Source organism: Oryctolagus cuniculus, chromosome 3 (assembly GCF_051225735.1).
Source record: "Oryctolagus cuniculus isolate XC-2025 breed Fujian yellow rabbit chromosome 3, ASM5122573v1, whole genome shotgun sequence".
In the NCBI taxonomy this organism is placed as follows: Eukaryota; Metazoa; Chordata; class Mammalia; order Lagomorpha; family Leporidae; genus Oryctolagus; species Oryctolagus cuniculus.
In genome coordinates, this window is record NC_142869.1 from 138,112,478 (window position 1) to 138,137,498 (window position 25,021).

The window sequence follows — 25,021 nt, forward strand, 5'->3', positions numbered from 1 at the left end:
AGGGAGTCAGGTTTGTGTGTAACAAGGTGCCCTGCATTCCTATCACAGACTCCTGGGGGGCATGTAGTGGGCCCACAGTGCAGTGTAACATCTGTCACAGGCCAGGGTCAGATGGGGCGTGATTTCCAACAGCAGAGGTGGTGCCTGCTTGGTTGAGCTTACCACACTCACATGCGTAACCATTCGTAAAGGAGGAAGGGCTGTCTCCACATTTTAGGAGCCCGTTTCTGGGTCTCAAGCAAACTTAGTGACACTTGAGCCACTTGGAGGCTTGGTTTTGTTAACCCAGAATTAAGCAATTTATAGTGAGCACTAGGGGAAGGCGGCGGCGGTGGGGCAGGGTGGATGTCTGAAGTTCAAGAGCACCAGGACAGCCTGCGGAACCAGTGCCTCATTAGACACCACCTAAGTCCTTTCAAGTCCTGGATGGCTGATGGACAGGGGCTCACTCTGATGGCACAGCCTGGGCGAAATCAGAGCAGCCACCCTGCCCCAAATCCTCCTGTCTGCCACCTACCACGGAGCACTGTTTGAAATAAAGTCAAGGGCCCGACAAGGAAGGGAGACACGGTTCCCGCTCTCTGCCTGGGCATGGGACTGAACAGGCTCATCACGCAAACCAAAGTGAAAACCAGGGAGCTCCAGCCTGACCTCTGGGTTCCCCACCACCACCCCCAAATATGTCAGGGTCGTGTTCTCTCTTATCGAAGGTCAGTTCCTCTATTTTAGAAGATGTAGTCGAATCCAGATGGTTTACAAGATCTGCCCTGGGGAGAGCCGATTCTTTTTCTCCCTTTGCAAACCCATTAACCTGCTTTGCCACCCCACATGCAGGCTGAGCGGGGAGGACATGGAAGAATGCCTCAGCGCCAGCCCTACGGCCATCACCCTCCTCTAGGGGGTATCTGAAGGACCTGCGCAGCTGTGTGGGCCAACTCCTGCACCCTGGTCTGGGCTTCGATGCCTGGCCTGTACTCCCGGGTCACCTGTCAGCAGGACCCCCTGCACTCCCCTTTGACATAGCCTTTGGGGCAGTGGGCACCAATGAGCAGTGTCCCGTGGGAGTGGGTTTGCCGACACCCAGCATCCTCCCATCTCAGAGTATTTTTGCAAGCTTAGCTCACTGTTCTGATAGGCTTTTTACTTTTTGGATGACAAATAATAATCATATCCTAATGGCTTTCTGCTGGTCGGGCATCCCGTGCTGAGTTTACTCACTGCCGTGAGTGCAGTTAACTCCAGGAAGACGATTCTGCCATTTTCCTTGTGGCTGGCGGTTGTGTCCCTCTCGGGGATGGAGGCAGGCAGGGCTGCTGCAGTCAGAGAGCTGGGCTGTGTGGAGGGTCCTTGGCCAGCTCAGAGTCCCATCTTCCCCTCCGAACACCACCTGGGACAGGCTCAGGTCTCCCTTTTATGCCTGGGATGGATGAGGCTACCTAGACACACACACCCCCGCCCTCCCCTGCACCACCTGTCAGAGCTGCCCGTCACAGCCAGGTCTCCTTCTGCGGTAAGAACCTTGGGCACCCTGGCAGGGAGCAGGTGCCTTAGGCACCATTAGAACTCGCCTCTCAGGGCAGGCACCTTGAGAGGGGGGATCAGGAAGCCTTGAGGGATGGCAAGTACCCCAGGATTCTGCAGTCAAAAACATGGAGCACTTCATTATAAAAACATCTACATTGACCTTGGACATGGGCACAGTGGCTAGCAACACACCTGAAGCATTGTCTCTGCTGCTTTCCCCGCCACATCCACAGTCCCCACAGGGCGTGCGGGTGAATGTGGAGGCCCGGGAGGCGTGGGGAGCAAAGGTGGAAGAGAGAAGCCCAGATAAAAAGCCCTGGAGAGCTCGCTCTTCTCTCTCCTCCAGGCCGGGAGCCCTGTCCGCCCTCAGGCCTACCTGGTGAAGCGAGGGATCTCATCATTGATGTTCACGACATTCACCTGCAGCGCTGTGGAAGCTTTGAGGCCGCTGCTGTCCTTCACCTCCACAATGAGATGGAAACTGCCAGGGAAACGTTCCAAGGGAGAGGATCAGACTTGGCAGGTGCTACTTCCAGGGGGTGGAGGGTGGGGGAGGGGACAAATGGGGCAGGAGGAGTGAGGAAGTATCTGTCACCCTCCTGAGGGTCCCCCTCCTTAAGGCCCCTCCCATGGTCACACCTGCTCTGTCTCCTCTTCTCTCCCCTCCCCCTTCCCCAGTCTCACTCTGCAGGGGCTCACCACTTCCCCAGGCAGGCCCCTGCTCAGGCCAGCCAGGCTGCAAGCTCTGTCCTGTCCCATTCTGCAAAGCGGCTCTCACAGCCACACAGGGATACGAGGCTCCCAGGGCATCCGTACTCAGCCCTACTGCCCGTCCCCGGTGCAGAGCGCCGAGCCCCACCTGGTCGACCCCAAGGCCTGGAGTTTTGTATCCAGGCTGCTCTGGTGCTCACCGGCCCCTCTGATTCACTGCCTGTCTCTCCCCACAGCAGACAGGGCTCTGACCACCCTCCTGAGAAGAGGCAGGCTCTCCTGTCCATCACTCCTCATCTGGAGATTTGGGACAGGAACCAGGCCTTTCTGACAACTGCCGCCTCCCTCCCTGCTCCCCTCCAGGGCTCACTGCCCTCTGCACGGTGGCTGCTCCCTCACGAGCAGCCAGTCACAGTCTTGGCCTTAGAGGAACAGTCGTGCTAGGAAGGTCATGGGCAAGGCTACCTGCTATGTCCTGCTTCAAAGTCCAGTTCCGTGGTGGAGAAGAGGGTGCCATTGGCAGACATTCTGAAGCTCTTTGAGGGAGAAATCAGGAAATACTAAAACACAAAGGGGGAAGGAAGTCAGTCAGCTAACCAGCATGCCAGTACACCGTTCCCCAGAAATCGTGTCTGTTTAGTTTCCATTTCTATTCCTTGCAGGTGGAACATTTTTGAGGGGGTCCGGATGAGGTTCCAATGGACAGTTCTTAGATTTAGTGGCTCCAGGGCCAAGAAGCTTCTGGATTTACTGCCCTGAACATCTAATCCTGAGAAACAGGCCCTTGGGTCCTGCTTCAGTGTCAGGAAGCAGGCACAGGCTCCCGTCTGGGCAGGCTCTGCTTCTGGTGAGTCCAGGCTCCTCATCCCTGTTCTCACTTCTGCTTGCAGATGATGCTGGCTTCGAGTCTATGGCTTTAGTCAACACTGTTCAAACACACCTACCATCCATTAGTAGTTGGGCTATCGGAGAGTTCAGTAAGACCTGGTCTCTACCCTTGAAAGAACTTATGACAGGGGCCAGCACTGTGGTGCAGGGGGTTAAAGCTGCCGCTTGTGACAATGGCATCCCATGTTGGAGTGCCAGTTCTCATCCTGGCTGCTCCACTTCCGATCCAGCTTCCTGCTAATGCACCTGGGAAGGCAGCAGAAGATGGCCCAAGTGCTTGGGACTTTGCCACCCACATGGGACACTGAGATGGAGTTTCTGGCTCTTGGTTTTGGCTAGGCCCAACCTCTGCTGTTGCAACCATTTGGAGGGTGAACCAGAGGAATTGAAAATCTCTCTCCCACTCTCCCCACTCCATGACTCTACCTTTCAAATAAATACATAAATCTTAAAAAGAAGAATTTATGACACAGTGGGGTATAGAAATATGAACCAGCATCACTCATTGAAATGATGGGAGGGACAAGGGAAGAGATAATGAAATGCCACAGGGCCTGGAGTCTAGCTTGGAACTTGGATCAGGGATATGGGAGAGCTGTCACTGAATTTCATCCCAGGTATGTAGTCACTGGTCACGTGCTTCTCAGGTTTTCAGATAGTTGAAAGTCTTTTCATTCTTTTTTTGAATGGTTTATTTATTTACTTGAGAGGCAGAGTTATGACACAGAGAGGGAGAGACAGAGAGAGAAGTCTTCCACCCACTGGTTCACTCCCCAAATAGCTGCAATGGCTGGAGCAGATCCTATCTGAAGCCAGGAGCCAGGAGCTTCTTCTGGGTCTCCTACACAGGTGCAGAGGCCCAAGCACTTGGACCATCTTCCACTGCTTTCCCAGGCCACCAGCAGGAAGCTGGATCAGAAGAGGAGCAGCCAGGTCTTGAACTGGCGCCCATATGGGATATTGGTGCTACAGGCGGATGCTTAACCTACTACACCACAGCGCTGGCCCCAAGTCTTTTCATCCTAGACTCCTGACACGCACGCCAGCTCTCGTCTTGCCTGGAGCCTGTGGTCTGGCAGGAACACAGAGGCCCACCGGCACAGCACATGGGGCCAGTGACCGGGGGAATGTGTCTGTGCTGCCCATGGCATCCATCACGATTGCTTCCTTGCTGTGCTGATGGAATCAAGGAGTCCGGGGAAGGGCCTGCATCAGAAGAGGTAGGTCCTGCTCCGGTCCTCACCACAAGACCTGGATCAGGTCCCTTCCTGGCCTGTAACCGGGGGAAGATGCCCCCAGTGGTTCCTCCATGCTACTGCGAGGACTGGGTGCGAATTCGCTCAGTAGAGTAGGAGGGGCCACCACATCAGAGACTTTGTGTCACAGAGCTTTAAGGTTGAAAGGTTTTGTCATTTCCTGCTGGGATGACGGCTGCTGTAGCCTCGAGGCCTCAGCCCTCCGGAGCCACAGGCCCTGAAGTCCAAGATCAAGGGAAATGCCCCAGCTGGGGCAGTGGCTACCCACCTGCAGAGCAGTCCCTCATCTGAGCCCAGCCTTCCTGGCAGAAAATTCCATGTTGGCTGTGATAGAATCATGGGGTTTTTGAGACCCCTGGGCATTACCACATGACCTGAGTCAGGATGTCTTTCCACTGGGTTTGGAAAGAGTCGAGGAGATGGGTCCTTCTGCCTGACTGGTCCTTACCAAGTGGAGGGTCTTGGGATACAGACATGATGGACAGGCCCTGCCCTCCCAAAGCTTATGGCCAACTGAGGGAAGAGACAAGCTGTCGCTCCCCCTCTTCGTGGAGGAACGACACAGGACCCTGCGCTGTTCTTTTGTCTGCTCGGCCCTCCCCGGGTTTGCTGCTGGTTCTTCCCGGGTTGGCTACCGTCCCTTCCACCTCCGTGGAAGGGCGGTTCCCCCTGCCACATTCCCCACTTCCGCGGGGGAGCGGCACACCGCTGGCCGGCTCTCCCGGGGGCTGCTCAGGTGTTCCTTCAGATAGATGTTCCTGGTGCATGTTGTCTCTCTCCTCCTTTATAGTCCTCTTCACCAATCCCAACTCTGCTACCCACACGCCGAGTACGCTGCTCTCCTCCAATCAGGAGCAGGTCCTGCTGTTTATTGGTTGAACTGGAGGCAGCTGTGTAGAAGCTGTTTCCTCCTCTCCCAGTGCCATATTGTGGGAGAGCAGATGCATAGAATAAGTCTTAATTCCAGTAACTTAGTCTAGTCCGAGTTGCTCCCCACAACAAGCTATGGGAGAGGGATCTAAGAGGACTACATGTGGGATGGGAAAGGAATAGAGGGGAGGACCCCTAGACCCATCTGGGATATAAGAGTTACACGTTGGAGAAGTAATTTACATCCTGTGACTCTGGAGCCAGACTGCCTGGATGTGAATCCTGGTTCCATCATTTTCTTTTCTTTTTTAAAAGATTTATTGAAAGAGGTATAGCGAGAGAGGGAGAAATAGAGAGAGACCTTCCATCTACTGGTTCACTCCCCAGAAGACCACAATGGCTGGGAGAGGGCCAGGCTGAAGCCAGGAGCTTCTTCCAGGTCTCCCGTGTGGGAGACAGGGATCCAAGCACATGGTCCATCTTCTGCCGCTTTCCCAAGTGCATTAGAGGGAGTTGGATCAGAAGTGGAGCAGCCGGGACATGAACTGGTGCCCATATGGGATGCTGGCATCACAGGTGGCAGCTTTATCTGCTACGCCACAGCACCAGCCCCTCAATCATTTTCTGACTATGTGAGTTTGCATAAAGAGTAACAGTAATAGGGTGCATCCTATGGAGCTGTGTGAGCGCTAGGCCATGCCTGGTACGTAGTGAACCCTCCATTACCATTAACTCCATCTGTCCCAATGGAATGTAGGATACTGGAGGCAAGTCTTCATTTATTCCCTGCTATATCCCCAGTGTGGCACGAGGCTGGCACACAATAGTGGCTCAATAAATGCTTGCTAAATGTGAAATTGGCACTTTCTTATTGCTAATTTCCCACCCATGAGAGAACAATGTTCCCCAACTCAGAGAATCCTAAAACAATGCCACAACAAATCATCCTGCCCAACAATTCTTGAAACATCTGCTTCAGTGTGGTCATGCGAGACTTGGCTATGAAATCCTCTCTGGTTTGGCCTATAGCCTAACAACCTATGTGGAAAAAAGGAAGAAAGAAAAAAAAGATACTACAGGGCTGGCGTGATGGCCCAGCAAGTTAAGTAAGTTGCCACTTGCCAAATGGCCAACCCATATCAGAGTGCTGGTTTGGGTCCCCATGGCTCCACTTCCAGTCCAGGTCCTTGCTAATGCACCTGGGAAAGCAGAGGATGGCTCCTGCCAGCCACGTAGGAGACTCAGATGGAGTTCCAGGCTCTTGACTTTGGCCTGGCCTGACCTGACCCCTGGCCATTTGGGGAGTGAACCAGTGGATGGAAGACCTCTTTCTCTCTCTCTCCCTCTCTTTCTGTAATGCTGCTTTGCAAATACTTAAAAAAAAAAAAAAAAGAAAGAAATTGCAACAGATAGAAAGGGAGTAGAGAACCAGACAATTAGATTCATAAGAATTTTCTTTTTAAGTGCCACTGAGAGGTTGATTTCCTGGAATCTTGACTTTTTTTTCTCTTGTAGCACCAGGCTAATTTCTCTCTTCCCTGAACCTAAGAGCTGTGTTAATGGGAATAGCAGCTTTGTATTTAGGAAGGAGGTAATATCCACAGACTGAAAACATCGTGTCATTGTGGCCATTTGCCAGCTTTCTGTAAAAACCTGGCACTCTCCCCTCCTTTTTAAGGCCTTGTTTAATCAAAGCTGCTCCCTTGATATTCATTCTTGGAAAACAAAAATGAAATAGAATAAAAAGCAACGGCAGCCCCCCTCTCTGCCCCAAGCACTGCTGAGAAAAGTCCGAGTCATCAGATCAACTCAGTTAACAAAGGCTCGCGGACAAGCTCCGGGCTCTCCCCGCTGGGAGGATCTCGTTACCACCACCAGGCCGCCACCCAGCTTTCTCCACCGCAGCCCCTTTGTAGCTCTGGTTTGCTCTCGGACACAAAAGCCTCCGTCTGGAAGACAAGGAGCCCTTCCTGCCCAGTTCACTCTTTGCTGAGAACGCAACAAGGTGGGAGAGGAAAGAGGCAGGTGGGAGGGCGCTGGCCCAGGGGCCCTGGAAATGTCAGTCCCCGCCCCCGCCCCACTGTGGGGCAGGTGTGTGTGGGGGTCACACCTCCTCCAGGCAGCCACCCCACTGGTCCCCAGCCAGTGATTCATCGTAGCTGCTATTTGCTTTTCCACCTGCAGTGGAGAATTCAGCCTTCCATCTGCTGCAGAAAAGAAGCAGCCAGCTTTCAGGTCACCCTAGGCCAAGTTTCCAGAGGGAAGGAAGCACCTTTCAAATTCCTGACACAGCGGGTAAAGCCGCCGCTGCCCACAGTGCCGGTGCAGGTATCCCACAGGGGCACCAGTTCCAGTCCTGGCTGCTCCACTTCCTATCCAGCTCTCTGCTATGGCCTGGGAAAGCAGCAGAAGATGGCCCAAGTCCTTGGGCCCCTGCACCTGTATGGGAGACCTGGAAGAAGCTCCTGGCTCCTGGCATTGGCCTGGCTCAGTCCTGGCTGCTGTGGTCATTTAGGGAGCGAACCAGTGGATGGAAGACCTTTATATCTCCCTTTCTGTAACTGTGCCTTTTAAACGAATAACATAAATCTCAAAAAAAAAAAAAAAAAAACAAAAACAAAACACCAAATTCATGACACAAAGTTCTTATTCTTCCTAAGTCCAGGGAATGCTGATGACAACAGAAGCCACTGAGCACAGGGCCCCAAGCCCCAGGGGGCCAGCAACACACAGCAACATCTTCCAATGGGCCTTGGCGAGGTATAAACGTGATGCCACCTTCCTAGCAGAGCTCTAGGCTTAAACTGAGCCTCAGGTCTTCCCTCTCTCACTCTTCCCATCTTCCATCTTCTGGGTGGGAGGTAGGGAGCAGGGAGGAGAGGGTGTCATAGAGGAAGACGCACTCCCATTGAAAAGCCTCCCAGGGGAAGTTCCTACTTGGGTTGTTTTGTTAGGAAGAACCAAGTGGGTTATAGGCCAGCGGCCAAATGCTTTTAGGAAGAGACATGTTAATAAGGACAGAATGTCTTTAAATGATGTCATCCTTGGGGCGGGGCTTGTGGTATAACCTATTATCTCATCTCTTGAGACACCTGCATCCTGTATTGGAATGCCTGGTCCTAGTCCTGGCTGCTCCACTTCCTATCCAGCTTCCTGCTAATGTGCTGGGGAGGCAGTGGATGATGGCCCAAGTGCTTGGACCCCTGCCACCCACGTGGGAGACCTGGATGGAGTTCCTGGCTCCTGGCTCTGGCCTGACTCAGCCTGACTGTTGTGAGCATTTGGGGAGTGAACCAGTGGGTAGAGGACATTCTCATTCTCTCTCCTCCCTTTCAAATACAATGAAAATAAGTAACAGCAGCATAACCCTTCACTGGGCACACGGTGGATCCCATGCCTTCACATCCTGTCACTCCTTTTCCAGAACCGTCTGGGGCCTGTGCTGCGTCTTCAGGCTTTGCCAGCTGTAAGGACAGTGATCTCCGTCTCGTTGAGAGAGTTTCTCCCAGAGTCTGGAGAGGGAATTGTCCAATACCATAGCTTTTTCCCTTTATGAGAATTTTAACAAGAATCTGGAGTAGAACACCTTTTTCTAAGGCGTCCAGTTATGACTTTGGAGTTAGCTGGCAGATGCCAGGGCGGGGATGAGTGAGCAGGGTGTGGGGGTGGATGGTGGGGGTGCGCACACTCGAGAAGGAAAGGACTGGGACACCCAGGACAGAAGTGCCTGAACAGCACAGAACAGAAGGGGTCAGGGGGCTTCCGTTCTCACTGCAGTTACCTGGCCCAGGCAGAGCCCCCACCCCCACCTCCTTGTCTGGAAATGCGTGGCTGACTGGTGGACCGGGAAAGTCCTCGAGAGGGCCAAGTTCAGCCTGTGATGACCACTCTATTCCCAGCAGATCAGAAGGCACAAGGGGTCACCGCTTGTCGGAGCCATGAGCGAGGGGGAATGAGTCCCCACCCCCCAACCCCATCCCAGTTCCCCTCCCAGTAACCCCGCTACCAGCGAGGTTATTGCTCTTTTAATTTAATCTTTTGCCTGTTCTGGTGAAGACAAAGCACATTTCATTTTGCGCAAAAGCAAAATGGAGGGGCCAAGAGAAAGCCCCTGAAGGATGGAATCGCTGCACTAGATCATTGCGCCGCCAGCTGTGAAACGGCTTAACGTCCTGGGCGGTCCCCGCCGCTGCCCCTACCCCGCCCAGTGGAAGGAGGCAGTCTGAGAGTTGGATGGGAGGAGAAGACGTGGAGAAGGGGTTGGAATAGAGCTTTTCTATGGACAGAAAGTCCGTCTCTTGTTTGTGTTCTGAGCCCACTATTGACGAACGCCTTCGAGGTCCTGTTCCACTTGCGTCCCCATCACAGCACAGAAGCTCATCAGGGAGGGTGTGCCACAGCCAGAGCTCAGCCTGCGCCTGCCGACTCATGCACATGTGACCTTGGGCCATGTGACCATGTGACATGTGAAATGGGTTGGTCTGCATGGAGATGAGCTGTGTTTGAAGTCAGAGTGTAAATTAAAGAATATAAAATCATCAATCATTTGTAGGTTTTTATATGATGAAATGATTATATTTTAGCTATATTAAAATGAATTTCATCTGTTTGTTGTACTTTGATTATGACTACTAGAGCATCTAAAATTACCTAGGCAGCATTGATTTCTAGTTTACGTGGTAGCACTGTTCTGTTAAAGATACCAGTGTCAGTCCAAACAATGTTCAACTCCCTGCTGTTTATATTTCTCTTCAATGAAATGCCAGTGGGGCCGATGCCATGGCATAGCAGGTAGAGCCACCATTTGCAGCACAGGCATCCCATATAAGCACTGGTTCGAGTCCCAGCTGCTCCACTTCTAATCCAGCTCCCTGCTAATGTGCCTGGGAAAGCAGTAGAAGATGGCCCAAGTATCTGGCGGTTGCCTCCCATGTGGGAGACCTGGAAGAAGCTCCTGGTCCCTGATTTCAGCCTGGCCCAGCCCTGGCCATTGTGGCCATTTGTGTAGTGAACCAGTGGATGGAAGATCTCTGTGTCTCTCCCTCTTTCTCTGTCACTTTCTGCCTTTCAAATAAATACACTGATCCGATCCTGGAAAAGAAACACCAATGGTTTCAGGGTTAGCCCCATCTGTGGTCCAGTGTCACTTTGTTCAGCTCCATCAGGCTTGTAGGAGTTGTCATTCTAAAGGAGTCGGGGTTTTAGGACGTTCCTGGAGCAATGCTTCTAAACCTGGGCTTCCTTCTCTTGCTGCTGCCACCAGCAGGATGCTTCTTGGAGCCCCGCCAGGGAAGACTCCAGGTGGCTTCAGGCGTGGGCATGGTGTTTTACTGAAGTCGGTCTTTGTCAGCTGGGCACGGGGGGAGGAGTGGGGGTTGCGTGCGACGCAGCCTGCATCAGTCACGCGGGGAGGTTGTGTTCCGCCTGCGTTCGGCATTCTCCTAGGAGCCCAAATGCCTTCTCACATTCTGAGAAACACTCCTAAAACCTGCATCCCCAGCCTTTGGGACAGAAGAATCAGTCACCAGAGACATCTGGCACATATGCCAATTCCCAGGTTCACTCCAGACTCCCAGAGTCCCAGGAAACTGTGCTTCCATCAGTCTGCGATGCTCTTCTCCCGGGAGCCTGGTGTCGGAAGGGTGGCAGCTGCGAACCTTGCCACGTCTCCCGTGAAACTTCATGGGGCACTCTGGCTCACTTATCTCCTGTCCAGAGTGTTTCCGGGGATTTGGGAGACAGTGTCTTGGAACAACGGTTCCCACCATGGCTATGTGGAAGATTGCCTGGCAGCTGCAACATCAAGACCCACCACACCCCAGGCCAACCCCGTCTGTGTTTGCAAACATTCCTCTGGTGGCTTCAATTCACAGCCAAGGTGGAGAAGCCCAGGGTTGGTCCCCAGCAAATTAACTCCTCTCCCTTCTGCCTTTACAGAGCAAAATTTGTCATTTAGTGCCCTCATGTGCCCAGAATAAAATAGCTAAGCACAAAGGCCATGACAAGTTGCCTCCTGAACTCGTCACCTCTTCCTGGTCCGAGAAAGTCTCCATCCAGATGATCGTGCCTGCCCCTGCAGACCAGCTGCGGGCTTTCCGTGCAGCTGGGCTGTCCAGCACAGGTGCTAAATATTTTGTTAACGCTTCCCCCTGCAGCTCTGAGTGCCCCGTGCCCAGACAACCCCAACACTCCCTGCAGAACCCACAGCTGCAGGCGCCAGGTTCAAGCCCTGCACGCAGGTCAGTTCCAAGGGAACACTGCCTGCTGCAGTTACGCCTATGGGAGTTGTTTCCCTTCACCCGGAAGGTGTTTTTAAAGGGGCCATGACCTTTTTCCACATGCATTTGGAGATAAATAAAAAATGGAGATTTGAAAGTCAATAGGTACCTTTATTACAAGATTCCTTCCACTTTTCCTCCTCTGCATCTTAAACAAACTTCCCAGCAATGACACTGAATTATAATTATTTGGTATAAGCAGGTGTCAGAGCTCAGCACACAGGGGAAACAGCACTTGGCAACTGACAAAACCACAGAAGCCAGAGGGTCCCTCGGACCTCCTCTAGCCTTTCTCCCTGAAGCTTGAGTCTGGAATGAATGAATGACTTCCTCCCCTCCTAGCTTTAAATGCTTCCAACTATCTTGCAACAGCTTTGTCCCTCACCCTGAGGACTCTGTTACATTAGTCCTGGAGTTTATTCCCCAGGCTCACATGGCCCTGTTGGAAGAAGTGCTGCTGATGCCACAAGTCCTGCAGGAGGCAGTAGAAACAGCCTCCTGCTGCTACCAGTTCCTGCGGATTCAAGGTTCTCTCTCTGTCTCTCTCTTTTTTTTTTAAGATTTATTTATTTATTTGGAAGACAGAGTTACAGAGAGAGGTAGAGACTGAGAGAGAGAGAGAGAGGTCTTCCATCCGATGGTTCATTCCCCAGATGGCCGCAACAGCCGGAGCTGCACCAATCTGAAGCCAGGAGCCAGGAGCTTCTTCCGGGTCTTCCACGTGAGAGACTTGGGCCATCTTCTACTGCTTTCCCAGGCCACAGCAGAGAACTGGATTGGAAGCGGAGCAGCCAGGACTAGAACTGGTGCCCGTATGGGACACTGGCGCCCACATGGCTTCTGGTTTTGGGTTAGGCCCAGCTCTGGCCACTGCAGCCAACTGGGGAGTGAACCAGTAGATGGAGGACCTCTCTCTCACTCTCTCTCTCTCTTTCTCTGCCTCTCCTTCTCTCTGTGTAACTCTGAGTTTCAAATAAATAAATAAATCTTAAAAAACAAAAACAAAAACAAACCAGATAGGGAGAGGAGGGACAGCAATCGCCTGGAACCAAACCACGAGGGTCCTGTCCAGCTCCCAGGCTCCAACTCTGCAACCTGCAAGCCCTGATACTCTTTTCAGTTTCTTTAAAACTTGGCTCCAAGCAGCTTGGCTTCGTCTATTGAAAAAGATATAGGAACGCCTGCCTTTGGGGTATACGTTTTACATTTACTTTAAGCATAACACAGGTGGATTTTTTAGCAGCCTCGGTTTTACAAAGACTGAGCAGCATCTACATGTCGGGCCCCGTGTGGAGTGTCTAATACCCAACAGCCCCTACTGTAGGAGGTGCTGTTACTCTTCCTGTGTCACACGTGGGAAAGTAGACGCTAGGCTAGGTTGAGAACTTGCCTGAGACCACACAGAGCTGCACTCCAGGCTGGGCTGTCAGTGTCTAGAACCCAGCTGCCTGTTCCGACTACCTCCTACCCGCTGTCCTTTAGACACGGACAACGCAATCCCTCGTGCCACTACCCCAACCCACCCTGCGAAGACGCAGGGCACTGGCTCCCGGAGCAACGCCTGCACGGACAACCCAGCTTCCCTTTCACTAGGAGACTTACACTGAGCGGTACGTTCCGTCTCGTGTCTTCCGGATCGAAGGCCTCAACCTGGTAAATGAATCCGGGCTTTGCTCCTTCTACGATGTAGAGGTCCAGACCTGCGCCAGCGTCCGAAGTGCAAGAAGAAACATCTTAGTGGGTGAAGCAGTGGGGAATTGCAAAACACCGGGGCAGCCATCCCCAGGCACAGGGAAGCCAGCGCGCAGGCATCAGGCATCCTAAGACAGAGGAAGCCGCAGGGAAGGCCACGCCCACCAACACTCCCGGGGCGGATCCGTTTATGGAAATTAATAAAGTGCTAGGGGTGGGCCGGACTGGTGGCAAGTCTTGATCTATTTCCTCCGCTGAGAGGTGGTCTAGGGTACTGTCGGTGGCAGGAGAGGGGGTGGGAAGAAGAGGGGGTGATTAGGGCACAGCGTTGGGGAGCAGCCCCAGGTGGGGGCCTGCAGTGTGAGACGGTGCCGTGTTCCAGATCCACGGTAGCATGCAAATTGCTCCTCATCTGGGCTAAGGTACATGAACATCTCAGCAGAGATGAGTGCTGAAATGGGGGCTCTGTAGTTAGAACAGAGAGGGGGACAGAATTGGGGTTCCAGAGGTTCAGGGAAGGGGCCAGAAATGGATTCCATCCACCTCAGTGTCCCCGGCAATCGGGCAGGGATTTGCCGTGGCAGAATCAGAATTCAGACCCAGGCTGCCTTCTGTCTGAGCTTGGGCAGCCGTGTGCTTTTTACCTGTGCTCATGCTTTCCCTGAAAAACAGACCCCTGAGCTCTCGCTAAGTTCCAGTCGCTGACCTGCACATCGGGAGGATGGCAGCTCCCTGTTCTCTGGGAGCATCGTTATGGCGAAAATTGATACAAGTGTGTGTGTGTGTGTGTGTGTGTGTGAGAGAGAGAGAGAGAGAGAGAGAGAGAGAGAGAGAGAGAGAAACACCCTGGAGAAAAACCAAGGAAGGCAGTGCTGTGAGTTGGGTTACAATTTTAGAGAAGCTATGGAAGGCTCACGGAGGAGGTGACACTGAAATCTGAATTGGTATAGAAGAGCCATGGACAGGTGCAGGGGTGGGGGGGGGACAGGAAGAGGCAGAGGAAAAGCAAATGGAGAGATGTATGGGAGGGTGGTGCGTGGGCATTGGCACATGAGTAGGGAGCCCAGGAATGCTGGGGAGAGAGAGCCAGGGAAGATGAAGGAGGGGAGGGAGGGGGCAGGGACTTGGCACATTGGATGAGGCCCTTCGGGGACTCTGGGTCTCCCTTTAAGTAATGTGGGACTTCTTGAGAAAGGGACTCCTTGATTTAGCTGGCGTTTTAATAGTATCCCTTTGGCTGCTGTATGGAGAATAGGGCAGAAGCCAGGAGGCCAGTACAACCACACAGGGGAGACACGATGAGGGGCTGGGGCCATGACGGTGCTGGTGGTGGTGGAGACCCTGGGGAGGGCTCAGATACTACAGGTGCATAGAAGCTGGCAACATTTCCTAATGACCTGGTGTTGGGTATGAAAGAAAGAGGCAAGTCTGACCCAAGAACGCACAACTGGAAGGAGGGGGTGGCCATTGACTATAGTAGCAAAGACTTAGAAGCAGATGTGGGAGAGGGCAGAGGGTGTGGGCAGCGTGAAGCGTTTGATTTCGGGGCACATCGAGTTTGAGATGTCTATTAGACTTCCAGGCGGCCGTGTGGGGGCAGGGCAGGTGACCACTTGAGTTGAGAGTTAAGAGGAGACCCTTGATTGACATGACAGACCTGGGGCTTGTCAGTATCTGGATGGTGTTCAAAACCAAGAGCTTGGGTGAGGTCATGCAGGAAGTCCCTCTCTACTCTGGTCTCTTCCACTGCCCTGACGCTATACTGGCCCTGGACACGCACCGCCCTCACTCAGCCAGTGACTGCAGTAGGAAAGATCTTCATAAAATTTATGAGCCATGTGCATTCTGAATCTGCATGGATCTCAAAATTTGTGCATCAAAATAAGCTTATTTTTCCATTCCAGTTTTCCACCAACTTTTTGAAGTCCCCTTGACTGTAGGGCAGAACCTCTGATGGGCTCAACCTCCTCCCCAGGACAGCAAAGGGACCAAGAGACACCACAGACATGAAGGGCTTTGTACAGGCTTGGACGTTATTATTGGGCAGGCTGAGCTGGAAGACGTTACATTTATTCCCTGCTCATTAAGCAGCTGTCTTTGCCAAGGAAACAGCTGCTTGTTTATTTACATTTTTTGTTTTCCTCTGTCCCCCAGGGTCCTCCCTGATGCCACTGTCTGGGCAGCATCACATACACCCAGTGTAACTTACCTTCTGCCAACTTGCCCGGAAACTGAGGGGGCTCATTCACATCTGCTACCTGGACCATCAGGTACTGCAGATCTATGACACCAACCTCATCCTTAACGTAAATCTGCAAATCAAATACGTTTGGTCCTGTTTCAAAATCGAGTTGTTCCTTCCCAGTGGTGACGACCTAGGACATCACACAGAAGTCTTGGTCACCATGGGGAAGAAGACCTGTTCCGTATGCATGCACTGTGTGCAAAGGGGTCTTACTCGGCTGGACGCCGCCAACAGCCCGAAACCATGTTTCCTTCACTATTTCGCCTTAATTCTTCCAACATAAGTCCCCTGACACTTTGCTAACATTCTCCGGTGTGTGATGCTGCTTTCCAGAAAAAAAAAAAAAAAAAAAAAAAAAAAAAAAAAAAAAAAGTATCCAGGAGACATCCCGCTACAACTGACTGGAGATGGAAAGCCTGGGAATTAAAACCCCTTTCACCAGGACCAGCGCTGTGGCGTAGTGGATAAAGCCGCCGCGTGCAGTGCTGGCATCCCATCTGGGCACCAGTTTGAGTCCTGGCTGCTCCACTCCTGATCCAGCTCTCTGCTGTGGCCTGGGAAAGCAGCAGAAGACGATCCAAGTGCTTGGGCTCCTGCCTACATGGGAGACCCGGAAGAAGCTCCTGGCTCCTGGCTTTGGATCAACCCAGCTCTGGTTGTTGCAGCCATTTGGGGAGTGAACCAGCAGATGGAAGACCTCTCTCTCTCTCTCTGCCTCTGTCTCTCTGTAACTCTGCTTTTCAAATTAATTAATTAATTAAAAAAAAAAAAAACTTTCACCACTTGGGGGTAGACTCCCAGCCAAGTGCCTTCAGCACCCTTAGTTGCATTTTTTTTTTTTTTTTTTTTTTTTGGACAGGCAGAGTGGACAGTGAGAGAGAGAGACAGAGAGAAAGGTCTTCCTTTGCCGTTGGTTCACCCTCCAATGGCCGCTGCAGCCTGCGCGCTGCGGCCAGCGCACCGCGCTGATCCGATGGCAGGAGCCAGGTACTTCTCCTGGTCTCCCATGGGGTGCAGGGCCCAAGGACTTGGGCCATCCTCCACTGCACTCCCTGGCCACAGCAGAGAGCTGGCCTGGAAGAGGGGCAACTGGGACAGAATCCGGCGTCCCGACCGGGACTAGAACCCGGTGTGCCAGCGCTGCAGGCAGAGGATTAGCCTAGTGAGCCGCGGCGCCGGCTATTAGTTGCATCTTGTCATTGCTAAGAAGGGATGCTATACTGGCCTGGGATTGCTGTTAGGTTAGAGCTCAACTCACCACTGCAAGGCCATGTGCAAAAATAAACAAGAAGGGAATACATTTGCATAAATAAGGAATATTGACTTAACGGAGTGTTCATTTTTTTGGGTGCCTTTCCAAACATTCTTCCACTGTCAAAAACTTTTGTCCTCGGCACTATTAGTATTTTGGAGATGTGGCAAAGTTAAGCTACCACTTGGGATACCTGTATCGCATAGTGGAGTGCCCATTTGTGTTCCGACTTCTCTGCTTCCAATCCAGCTTCCTGCTGATGCACCTGACAGTCAGCAGGTGATGGGGCTCGAGTACTTGGGTCCCTGCCATGCACGGAGGAGACCCGGATGGAGTTCCTGGCTCCTGGCTTCAGCTATTGCTGCCATTTGGAGAGTAAACCAACAAATGGAAGTCCTCCTTCTCTCTCCCTCCATCCTTCCCTGTCTTTCTTCTCCCTCTGTCTCCATCGCTTTGCCTTTCAAATACATAAATAAGTAAATGTTTTTGAAAACTGGCCTTGGGACCAGTGTTGAGGCACAGTGGGTTAGGCTGCTGTTTGAGATGCTGGATCCCGTAGCAGAGTGCCAGTTGGAGTCCCAGCTGCTCTGCTTCTGATCCAGCTTCTGCTAATGCTAATGTACCTGGGAAAGTAAGATGATAGCACAAGTGCCTGAGTCCCTGACGCGCATGTGGGAGACCCAGATGGAGTTCCAAACTCTTGGCTTCAGCCTGGCCCCCACTCAGCAGCTGGGGAGTGAACCAGCAGATGGAAGATTCCCTCTCCCTCTCTCTCTCTCTTTCTCTCTCTGTATTTCTTCCTTTCAAATAAATAAATAAAATTAAAAATACAAAAGCAAACCCTGCCTTCCCCATTACTCAGCGTTTCTGTCCCTGAGTTTCCTAATGGGTAAGGCAAGGGTTATGATGACACTTACTAGAGAGGGTCATTGTCAGGATTAAACAAGCTGACCCACAGGAAACACTGAGGGCAGTCTCTAGCACTGAACAGACACCCTGCACATGCTGACCCTTGCCACCCCTAGGTGTGGTCAAAAACTGTGTAAGTGGGCTTCAAAAAGTTCATGGAAAATGCATAACATGCCCAAATTATGCATGGACTTGAAACTGCACATATTTTAAAATTTTATTTTCTACACACTTTCTTTTTAAGAAGATTTATTTACTTATTTGAAGGGCAGAGTTACAGAGAGGCAGAGGCAGAGAGAGAAAGAGAGAGAGAGAGAGAGAGAGAGGTCTTCCATCCTCTGGTTCACTCCCCAGATGGCTGCAACGGCTGGAGCTGCACTGATTCGAAGCCAGGAGCCAGGAGCTTCTTCCAGGTCTTCCATGCAGGTGCAGGGGCCCAAGGACTTGGGCCATCTTCCACTGCTTTCTCAGGCCACAGCCGAGAGCTGGATCAGAAGTGGAGCAGCCAGGACTCAAACTGGCACCCATATGGGATGCCAGCACTGCAGGTGGCAGCTTACATGCTATGCCACAGCACTGGCCCCTCCACATACTTTTGAAATCCCCTCATAGGTCCCCCACAGCAGGTATCTCTGTTGAGTCAGGCCCCCTTTGTTTCCTCATTCATACCCTCACTTCCTGCTAAGCCTGCAGCTCCAACCCTGTTATCACCTACTGCCAGCCCCTTTGCCCTGAGAAACAGCTCTAATAGCCTAGAGAAGGAAATAAAACAGTCAGAAAAGTTTTCCAAAAGTGTCATATCTTGGTTTCCTAAAGAACTGGGTTATTGGGGCCAGTTTTGTGGTGTAGCAGGTAACCCTGGCCTGCAGTGCTGGCATCCCATGTGGGCGCAGGCTCGAGACCCGGCTGCTCCACTTCCAATCCAGTGCTCTGCTATGGCCTGGGAAAGTAGTGGAAGATGGCCCAAGTCTTTGGGCCCCTGCACTCACGTGAGAGACCCGGAAGAAGCTCCTGGCTCCTGGCCTCAGATCAGCATAGCTCCAGTCGTTGCAGCCAACTGGAGAGTGGAACAGTGGGTGGAAGACCTCTCTCTCTCTCTCTCTCTCTCTCTACCTTCTTGTAAATCTGCCTTTCAAATAAATAAATAAATATTAAAAAAAAAAGAACTGGGTTGCTATCAATACAAATGGACAAACTTTTTTTTTTTAAAGATTTATTTTATTTATTTAAAAGTCAGAGTTACAGAGAGTCCTGCTTTTCCAGTCCTGGACTGCAGCTACTCAGAGCCTTCCTTCTCAGTGTTGCTCCAAGAGAAATCCCCTTGGTGCATGATCAGCCACACATGGCTGACTGGGGCTCCTGCATCTCTCTTGCTGGCCCACAGCAAGCTCGTGTAGCCTGGGAGCTACAAACAAGGGTTCTTGGGATCAACTTTCCTCAAGTTGGCCAGGAACTCCATTTGGGTCTCCCACAGCAGTGACAAGGACCCAAGCACTTGAGCCATCATGCGCTGCCTCCCAGGCCATAGCAGAGAGCTGACTTGGAGACAAAGAAGCCAGGATTTAAGCAGCGTTCTAATACGGGATGTAGGTGTCCCAAGCAGCAGCGTAACTCGCTGGGCCACAAGGCCCATCTCAGAACACGCAATGTTAAATTGTGGTATCAGTAACAACCAAGAGATCAGGTGCTTTGAAAGCAGCAGGCAAATTTCAAGGAGCAGAGACATCGCCATCACTATAGGCAGACGGCAGAGACAGGTGTCTGTCCCCTGGCAAGTGGCGACACAAAGGCAGTGCATTCAGGTGATGAAATAGTATTCAGCCATGCCCAAGGAACGAAGCGTGGACACATGTGACCACATAGGCGACCTTGCATCTTTGAGCCAAGTGAAAGAAGTCAGTTACGAAAGACTGCATACTATGGAGGCTCTTCAAAACGTTCATGGAAAATGGAACTAGAGGGTAACATTTATTATAGTTGCCTGGCAGGGGAGATACCATGATCACAGAGATACACTTATTTGGGGGCAAAACAATTTTGAACTCCACACGTGGTTTTCTCCCAACACGCTTCTCATGAACTTTTTGGAGACCCCTGAGTGCATAGATTTAAACATTTTTTTTGTACTGAAACAAGTTTATTTTTCAACTCCATTTTCATTCACTTTTTGAAGTGCCCTTGTATATGATGCCATTCATACAGAATGTTCAGAACTGGAAAATCCACAAGGACACAGCATAGAGTAGTTGTGGCCAAAGACCGTGGAGGTGGGGAAATTAGGGGTGACTGCTAACAGGCATGGTGTTTTGTGCTGGGGTAACAAAAATTTCCTAAAATTAGGTTGCAGTGATGGTTGCAGAACTCTGAATATTCTAAAACCCACTGATTGCACAATTTGCATGTCTGGATAGCATGCTGTGTGATTTTGCTGCATATACTGTTTTGTCAAACTTTGCTTGAAACAGTTGTCAAGCAAATTGATAGGAATTATATGCTACTATAGTTTTAATGATTTTGTGATGATTTTCAAGTTTACTTGATATGAACGAAGCTGATCGTCTTTTCATCTGATTGTTGCTCGTAGGCCCTGTCTATTCTGCTGAACTATAATCCTTTTACTTTTTATTGATTGAACTCTTTCATTAGTGGAGCAATAAGCCTTTGACTATAACGTAAATCAAATACATGAGCTAAAAAAATTGGTTGGAAAAAAGATGTGCTCTGTGAATTGTATCTCAATAAAGCTGTTTTTAAAAAAGCAATCAGAGGGGCCAGCACTGTGGTGTAGTTAAGCTGCTGCCTGCAGGGCCGGCATCCCTCTATACCACAGTGGGCACCGGTTCGAAACCCGGCTGCTCCTCTTAGCTGTAGAAGATGGCCCAAGTCCTTGGGCCCTTGCATCCGCGTGGGAGATCTGGAAGAAGCTCCTGGCTCCTGGCTTCGGATCGGCACAGCTCCGGCCGTTGTGGCCAATGGGGAGTGAACTAGTGGATAGAAGACCTCTCTCTCTCTCTCTCTCTCTCTCTCTCTGCCTCTCCTTCTCTCTGTGTGTAGCTCTGACTTGCAAATAAATAAATAAATCTTTAAAAGGGGGGGGGCAATAAGAGGTCCAGAGCCAGGCTGCCTGGCTTCCAGTCTCAAATCAGCTACCTACCAGCTGTGCAACTCAGAACAAGTTACTTAACCTCTCTGATGCAGCACCTGGGAAAAGGAAGTAGTACCACAAATACGATCATCTGATTGTGTGAGGACTACAAGAGCAAACACAGTTCCTCTCCAGTGTCCGTGTTCCGTAGGTGTGAATGCTGGGCAACCTTAGAGGAACAGGCCAGCAGGAGCTGTCACAGCCAAGCCGGAGCCAGGGAGCAGGGACACAGCACACAGCTGTTGTCACCCAACCGGCACCCAGGACCCAGGAATATAAACCGGAGGCTGAGGTAGAGATTGGTAGAAATTGGAGGTGTGCTTCCTGGGCACCAGGGGAGATGAGACTATGATGCGCCAGGGTGGCCCTGGCCCTGGCCCAGGTGTGCACGCATTTTAAAAGCTCCCCAGTAGCTTAAGTCACGAGCTGGGTTTCAAAACACTGAGTGTGTACCACAGGGCAGCAACTGAGCCCGGACTGGGCAGGCCTGAGGACTTCCAGACCTTACAAAAGGGGAGCCGAAGCCAGGGAGGGGGGGAGGGAAATGATCACTGATGCAGAAGCCCGCCCCCGCCCCCGCCCTTAGGGTGCAGATGCTGCTGACCTCAAAGTCGGTGTCTGACAGTCGGTTCACCCTAAAGGCGTCAGTGAGGGGACTGGAGTTGAGGATCAGTGGAAATCCTGGGGTCACAGGTGACTGTGACGCTGACAGTTTCACAGAGAACGTGTGCACCGAAGTCCCAGGTGGAGAATTCTCGGCCACGTTGCTGGTGGCAGGTAAGTGGATGAGCTGTAGTGCCTCTCCCCCTGTGGTTTTAGAAAGATACAACACAGCGTGAACACAAAACCATTTGCTGGGAACAGGGACCTCACAGCTCGGGCTGTGGCTTCCACTGTGGCTCAGCTGACTGTGGGACTTGGTCGCTCCCCAAGAATAAATGCTCTCGCCAAACGCTGGAGATGGAAGTGCAAGATCTGCAGGAGACAAGAAAGCAGCTACCACGCACCACGCAAGCTGCTTCCGTCCCGCACTTAATAAAGTGGCTGCTTTTCTTTACCTCCTTGCTTCTCATCACTTGCCTCCCAGCCCTCGGGAAGACCCAGGCAAAGAAATGTGGTGCCTCGCGGGAGATAGGCATCCACTTGAAAGACCTCGGCTGCTAATGACATCCTCTGGCTTGCAAGGGTCCGTATAGCTCACAGGAGCGTATTTTTCTCCTCCGCGTCAGTGTCTGATCCATAGGTCATCTGAGAACTGAGTGTGCATGGCTACAGAGCTCCAAAATCACAGTCAATCTCCCCACGCCCATTAGTAATCGCCAGAACTGTGATTTGTTACTATTGGATGCTATGCCATTGAGCGTCACGGCGAGGGGCCAATCAGGGCTGCGTGGTTGATTGATTCCCTCCCACTTCACAGAGGAAACCAGAGATTCCGGGAAGGCATCGGAATCGCCTCGGGCCAAATTAGAGACAGGGAATTTTACAGTTCGTAAGAAAATGTATGTCTTCTAGGGAAGGCTAGGGATCATTTTATGGTCTCCATGACACTGTGCAAGGCTTTGCCAGCTCAGAGAACAGCAGGCTGAATATTTGTCGTATTTCCACAATGCTGCTTACTGCTGTGGGCTGAGTAATATTCCCCCAAAGATTCCTGTCCCTGGCGAATCTCAGAATGCACCGTACCTGGACGTAGCGCCTTTGGAGGGGTAGTGAATGAAACTGAAAGAAATCTGATTGCATTAGCTCGGCCCTTAACCCAGGGACTGGTGTCCTTGGAAGGAAGCAGGACTCGGAGATAGGTGCCGAGGAGAGGAGGGTCTGAAATAATTCAGGCAGAGACTGGAGCCACAGCCACAGACCACAGCATGGAAAGTGAGCCCCAGAAGCTACGAGGGAGGCAGGGGACAGAGGGAGTGACCCCAGCAGCGCACTCATTTCAGGCTTCCGGTCTCCTGGACTCTGAGAGAACGGATGTCTGCTGTGTTAAGCCACCCAGCTTGGGGTAATTTTTTTTATGCCAGTCCTAGGAAATGAATAGAATGCCCTAAGTTCCAAGTAAGTGCATAACATAAAATCATCTGTTTAATTTACTCCCCAAAGCACCCCTCTAGGGTAGGAATTAATGTTGTTTTCCAGGCGAGGAAACCAATCAGAAAGACACACAGTAACTAATAAACAGCAGAGGGGCTGGCGCTGTGGCGTAGTGGGTAAAGCCGTTGGCCTGCAGTGCTGGCATCCCATATGGGCGCCAGTTCGAGGCCCAGCTGCTCCACTTCCAATCCAGCTCTCTGCTGTGGCCTGGGAAAGCAGTAGAGGATGGTCCAAGTCCTTGGGCCCCTGCACCCACGTGGGAGACCTGGAAGAAGCTCCTGGCTCCTGGCTTTGGATCGTCGCAGCTTTGGCCATTGCAGCCAAATGCGGAGTGAACCAGTGGATGGAAGACCTCTCTCTTTCTCTCTCTCTCTGCCTCTCCTTCTCTCTCTGACTTTCAAATAAATAAACAAATCTTAAAAAAAAATAAACAGCAGAGCCAAGACAGATCCAAGGCCCACCTTCCCAGCTGGATTCCCACCTTGGCCACCATCAGCCATGGGAAACACAGCACCTGGCAGAGTAGAGACAGGGGGGATGGGGGCTTCCAAACGGCCAAATCCCAAGAAGGGAACAAGCCATGGGGAGAAGCCAGGTGTGTAGGAGGATGTCTTCCTTTTCATTCGGAGGAAGGCACAGAGGAGTAAATGGAGATGTGGGGAATCTGAAATATGAGCACACTCACTAATACACACTTCTAGACATCCAAAGTCATCTTATTGCATTGAGAGACTAAAATACATAATGCAGAAATGACTGTCGCTTGCAAATGAACAAGTTTTATGGACAAGGCCCGTGCAAGTACTCAGAAAAACAGCTGAGGGTTTAGGGTGATGTGAGTACAAATAGACTTTAAAAATCTATTAAAATGGATGTCAAGATCATAACATTCTTGTGATGAAAATCAGCAGAGTAGTATGTTTAGAGTATTTAGAGACAAAAAAAAAAGCTACCCCAAATGATTTTTTCAAATGAGCAAAAGATTGATTGCTTTGGTGGGTTGGGTTTCGGAAGCCTAATTTGCTCCCATCCTCCTTCCCCTAAGTGGGAAATGTCACCAGGGCAGGCCCCGAGCTGTTCAGGGTAGAGTGTCCCCACTGGTCAGAGAGACAAGGCCAGCCGTGGGCTAAAGGAAAGGCCACATGTGTCTCATGGGACCTCCATCTCTCATTCCGGCTCTTCCCTGGCTGTCTCCCACCCTCCCCAGGGACTTGTGCTCCACCAAGTGAGGTGTAGAGATATAGCTTGGCACATTTTCCTCTGAAGCAGCTTGAGGGAAGATAAGGCCCAGCCCAAATGAACAGACAGAAGCAAGTAACCAGTTGCATGTTCCTGCACCCACCTCCCAGGCTGCTGCACGACCTGGTCCCATCCTCTCCCGATGCAACCCTGTGAGGTAGGCATTGCCACCGCCACTTCACACAACCCCTGGAGGACCTGCAAAGGAAGTGGCCAGGGTGGTCTTGGTTCACAGCGTGGCAGTCCGCACATGCCTACTGCAGTTTGTCCCTGCCACATCGCTGAGCACCTGTGGTGCGTTGTAGTTATTCCTTTACCAGGGACGCTACAGCGAGATGGCTCTGGGGGCTGGTGAGAAGTTGGACTTTCAACCAAGGTGCTGTGTCTGCATGAGGTGCCCAGGAAGAGGCTGTCTTGTGCTGGAATACGAGCTCGAGGTAGGCCAAGCCCCCCAACAGCTTCCCCCTGTGTGGGAAGGTAACCGTGGCCACCAACCCCCATGCATCTCCTGTGGAACTGGGGAGTCCAGAGAGAAGCTGTGTTCCCCAAATGCTGCCTGTTGACAGCTCCGGTCTCGCTTTGCTGGGAACCTACCCACTGATTTTATTGCATTGATCCTAACTTTGACAGGACCTGGATCTGAGACACCAATTCCATGAAAGGACCTGCTTTCCAAGGACAGCTCCATGTGGCCCCTGTATGTTTATACAGCTTTTCATGGTCCCCCTGAACCGTCAAATGTTGAATGGCAGCACGAGAGAGAATTTGGAAGACGTGGCAATTATCCAGTGCTCTTGTGCCATTTTGTAGGGAGCTGCCTGTTCCATGTAGGGCTGAGGCTAGACCACCCAGGATGTGGCCTTCCTGGAATTCCTGTACTCTTCTCCTGGTGGCCTCGCCTCCCAGGGCAAGGCCACC

At 51.7% G+C, this 25,021-nt stretch overlaps 1 protein-coding gene across 5 annotated transcripts in view; it reads right to left on the reverse strand.

Moving 5' to 3' along the window:
- Positions 1-25,021, reverse strand: part of CDHR3 (cadherin related family member 3) — a 156,147-nt gene that overhangs the window by 42,010 nt on the left and 89,116 nt on the right. For all 5 annotated transcript variants that reach the window (XM_089328468.1, XM_089328466.1, XM_089328469.1 and 2 more), the window contains 5 exons: positions 21,375-21,577; positions 15,429-15,594; positions 13,130-13,227; positions 2,701-2,795; positions 1,901-2,005 (listed from right to left, as the gene is read on the reverse strand). In XM_089328468.1, coding sequence (XP_089184594.1) covers positions 1,901-2,005; positions 2,701-2,795; positions 13,130-13,227; positions 15,429-15,594; positions 21,375-21,577 — 667 coding nt within the window. The remainder of the gene's footprint in view (positions 1-1,900; positions 2,006-2,700; positions 2,796-13,129; positions 13,228-15,428; positions 15,595-21,374; positions 21,578-25,021) is intronic.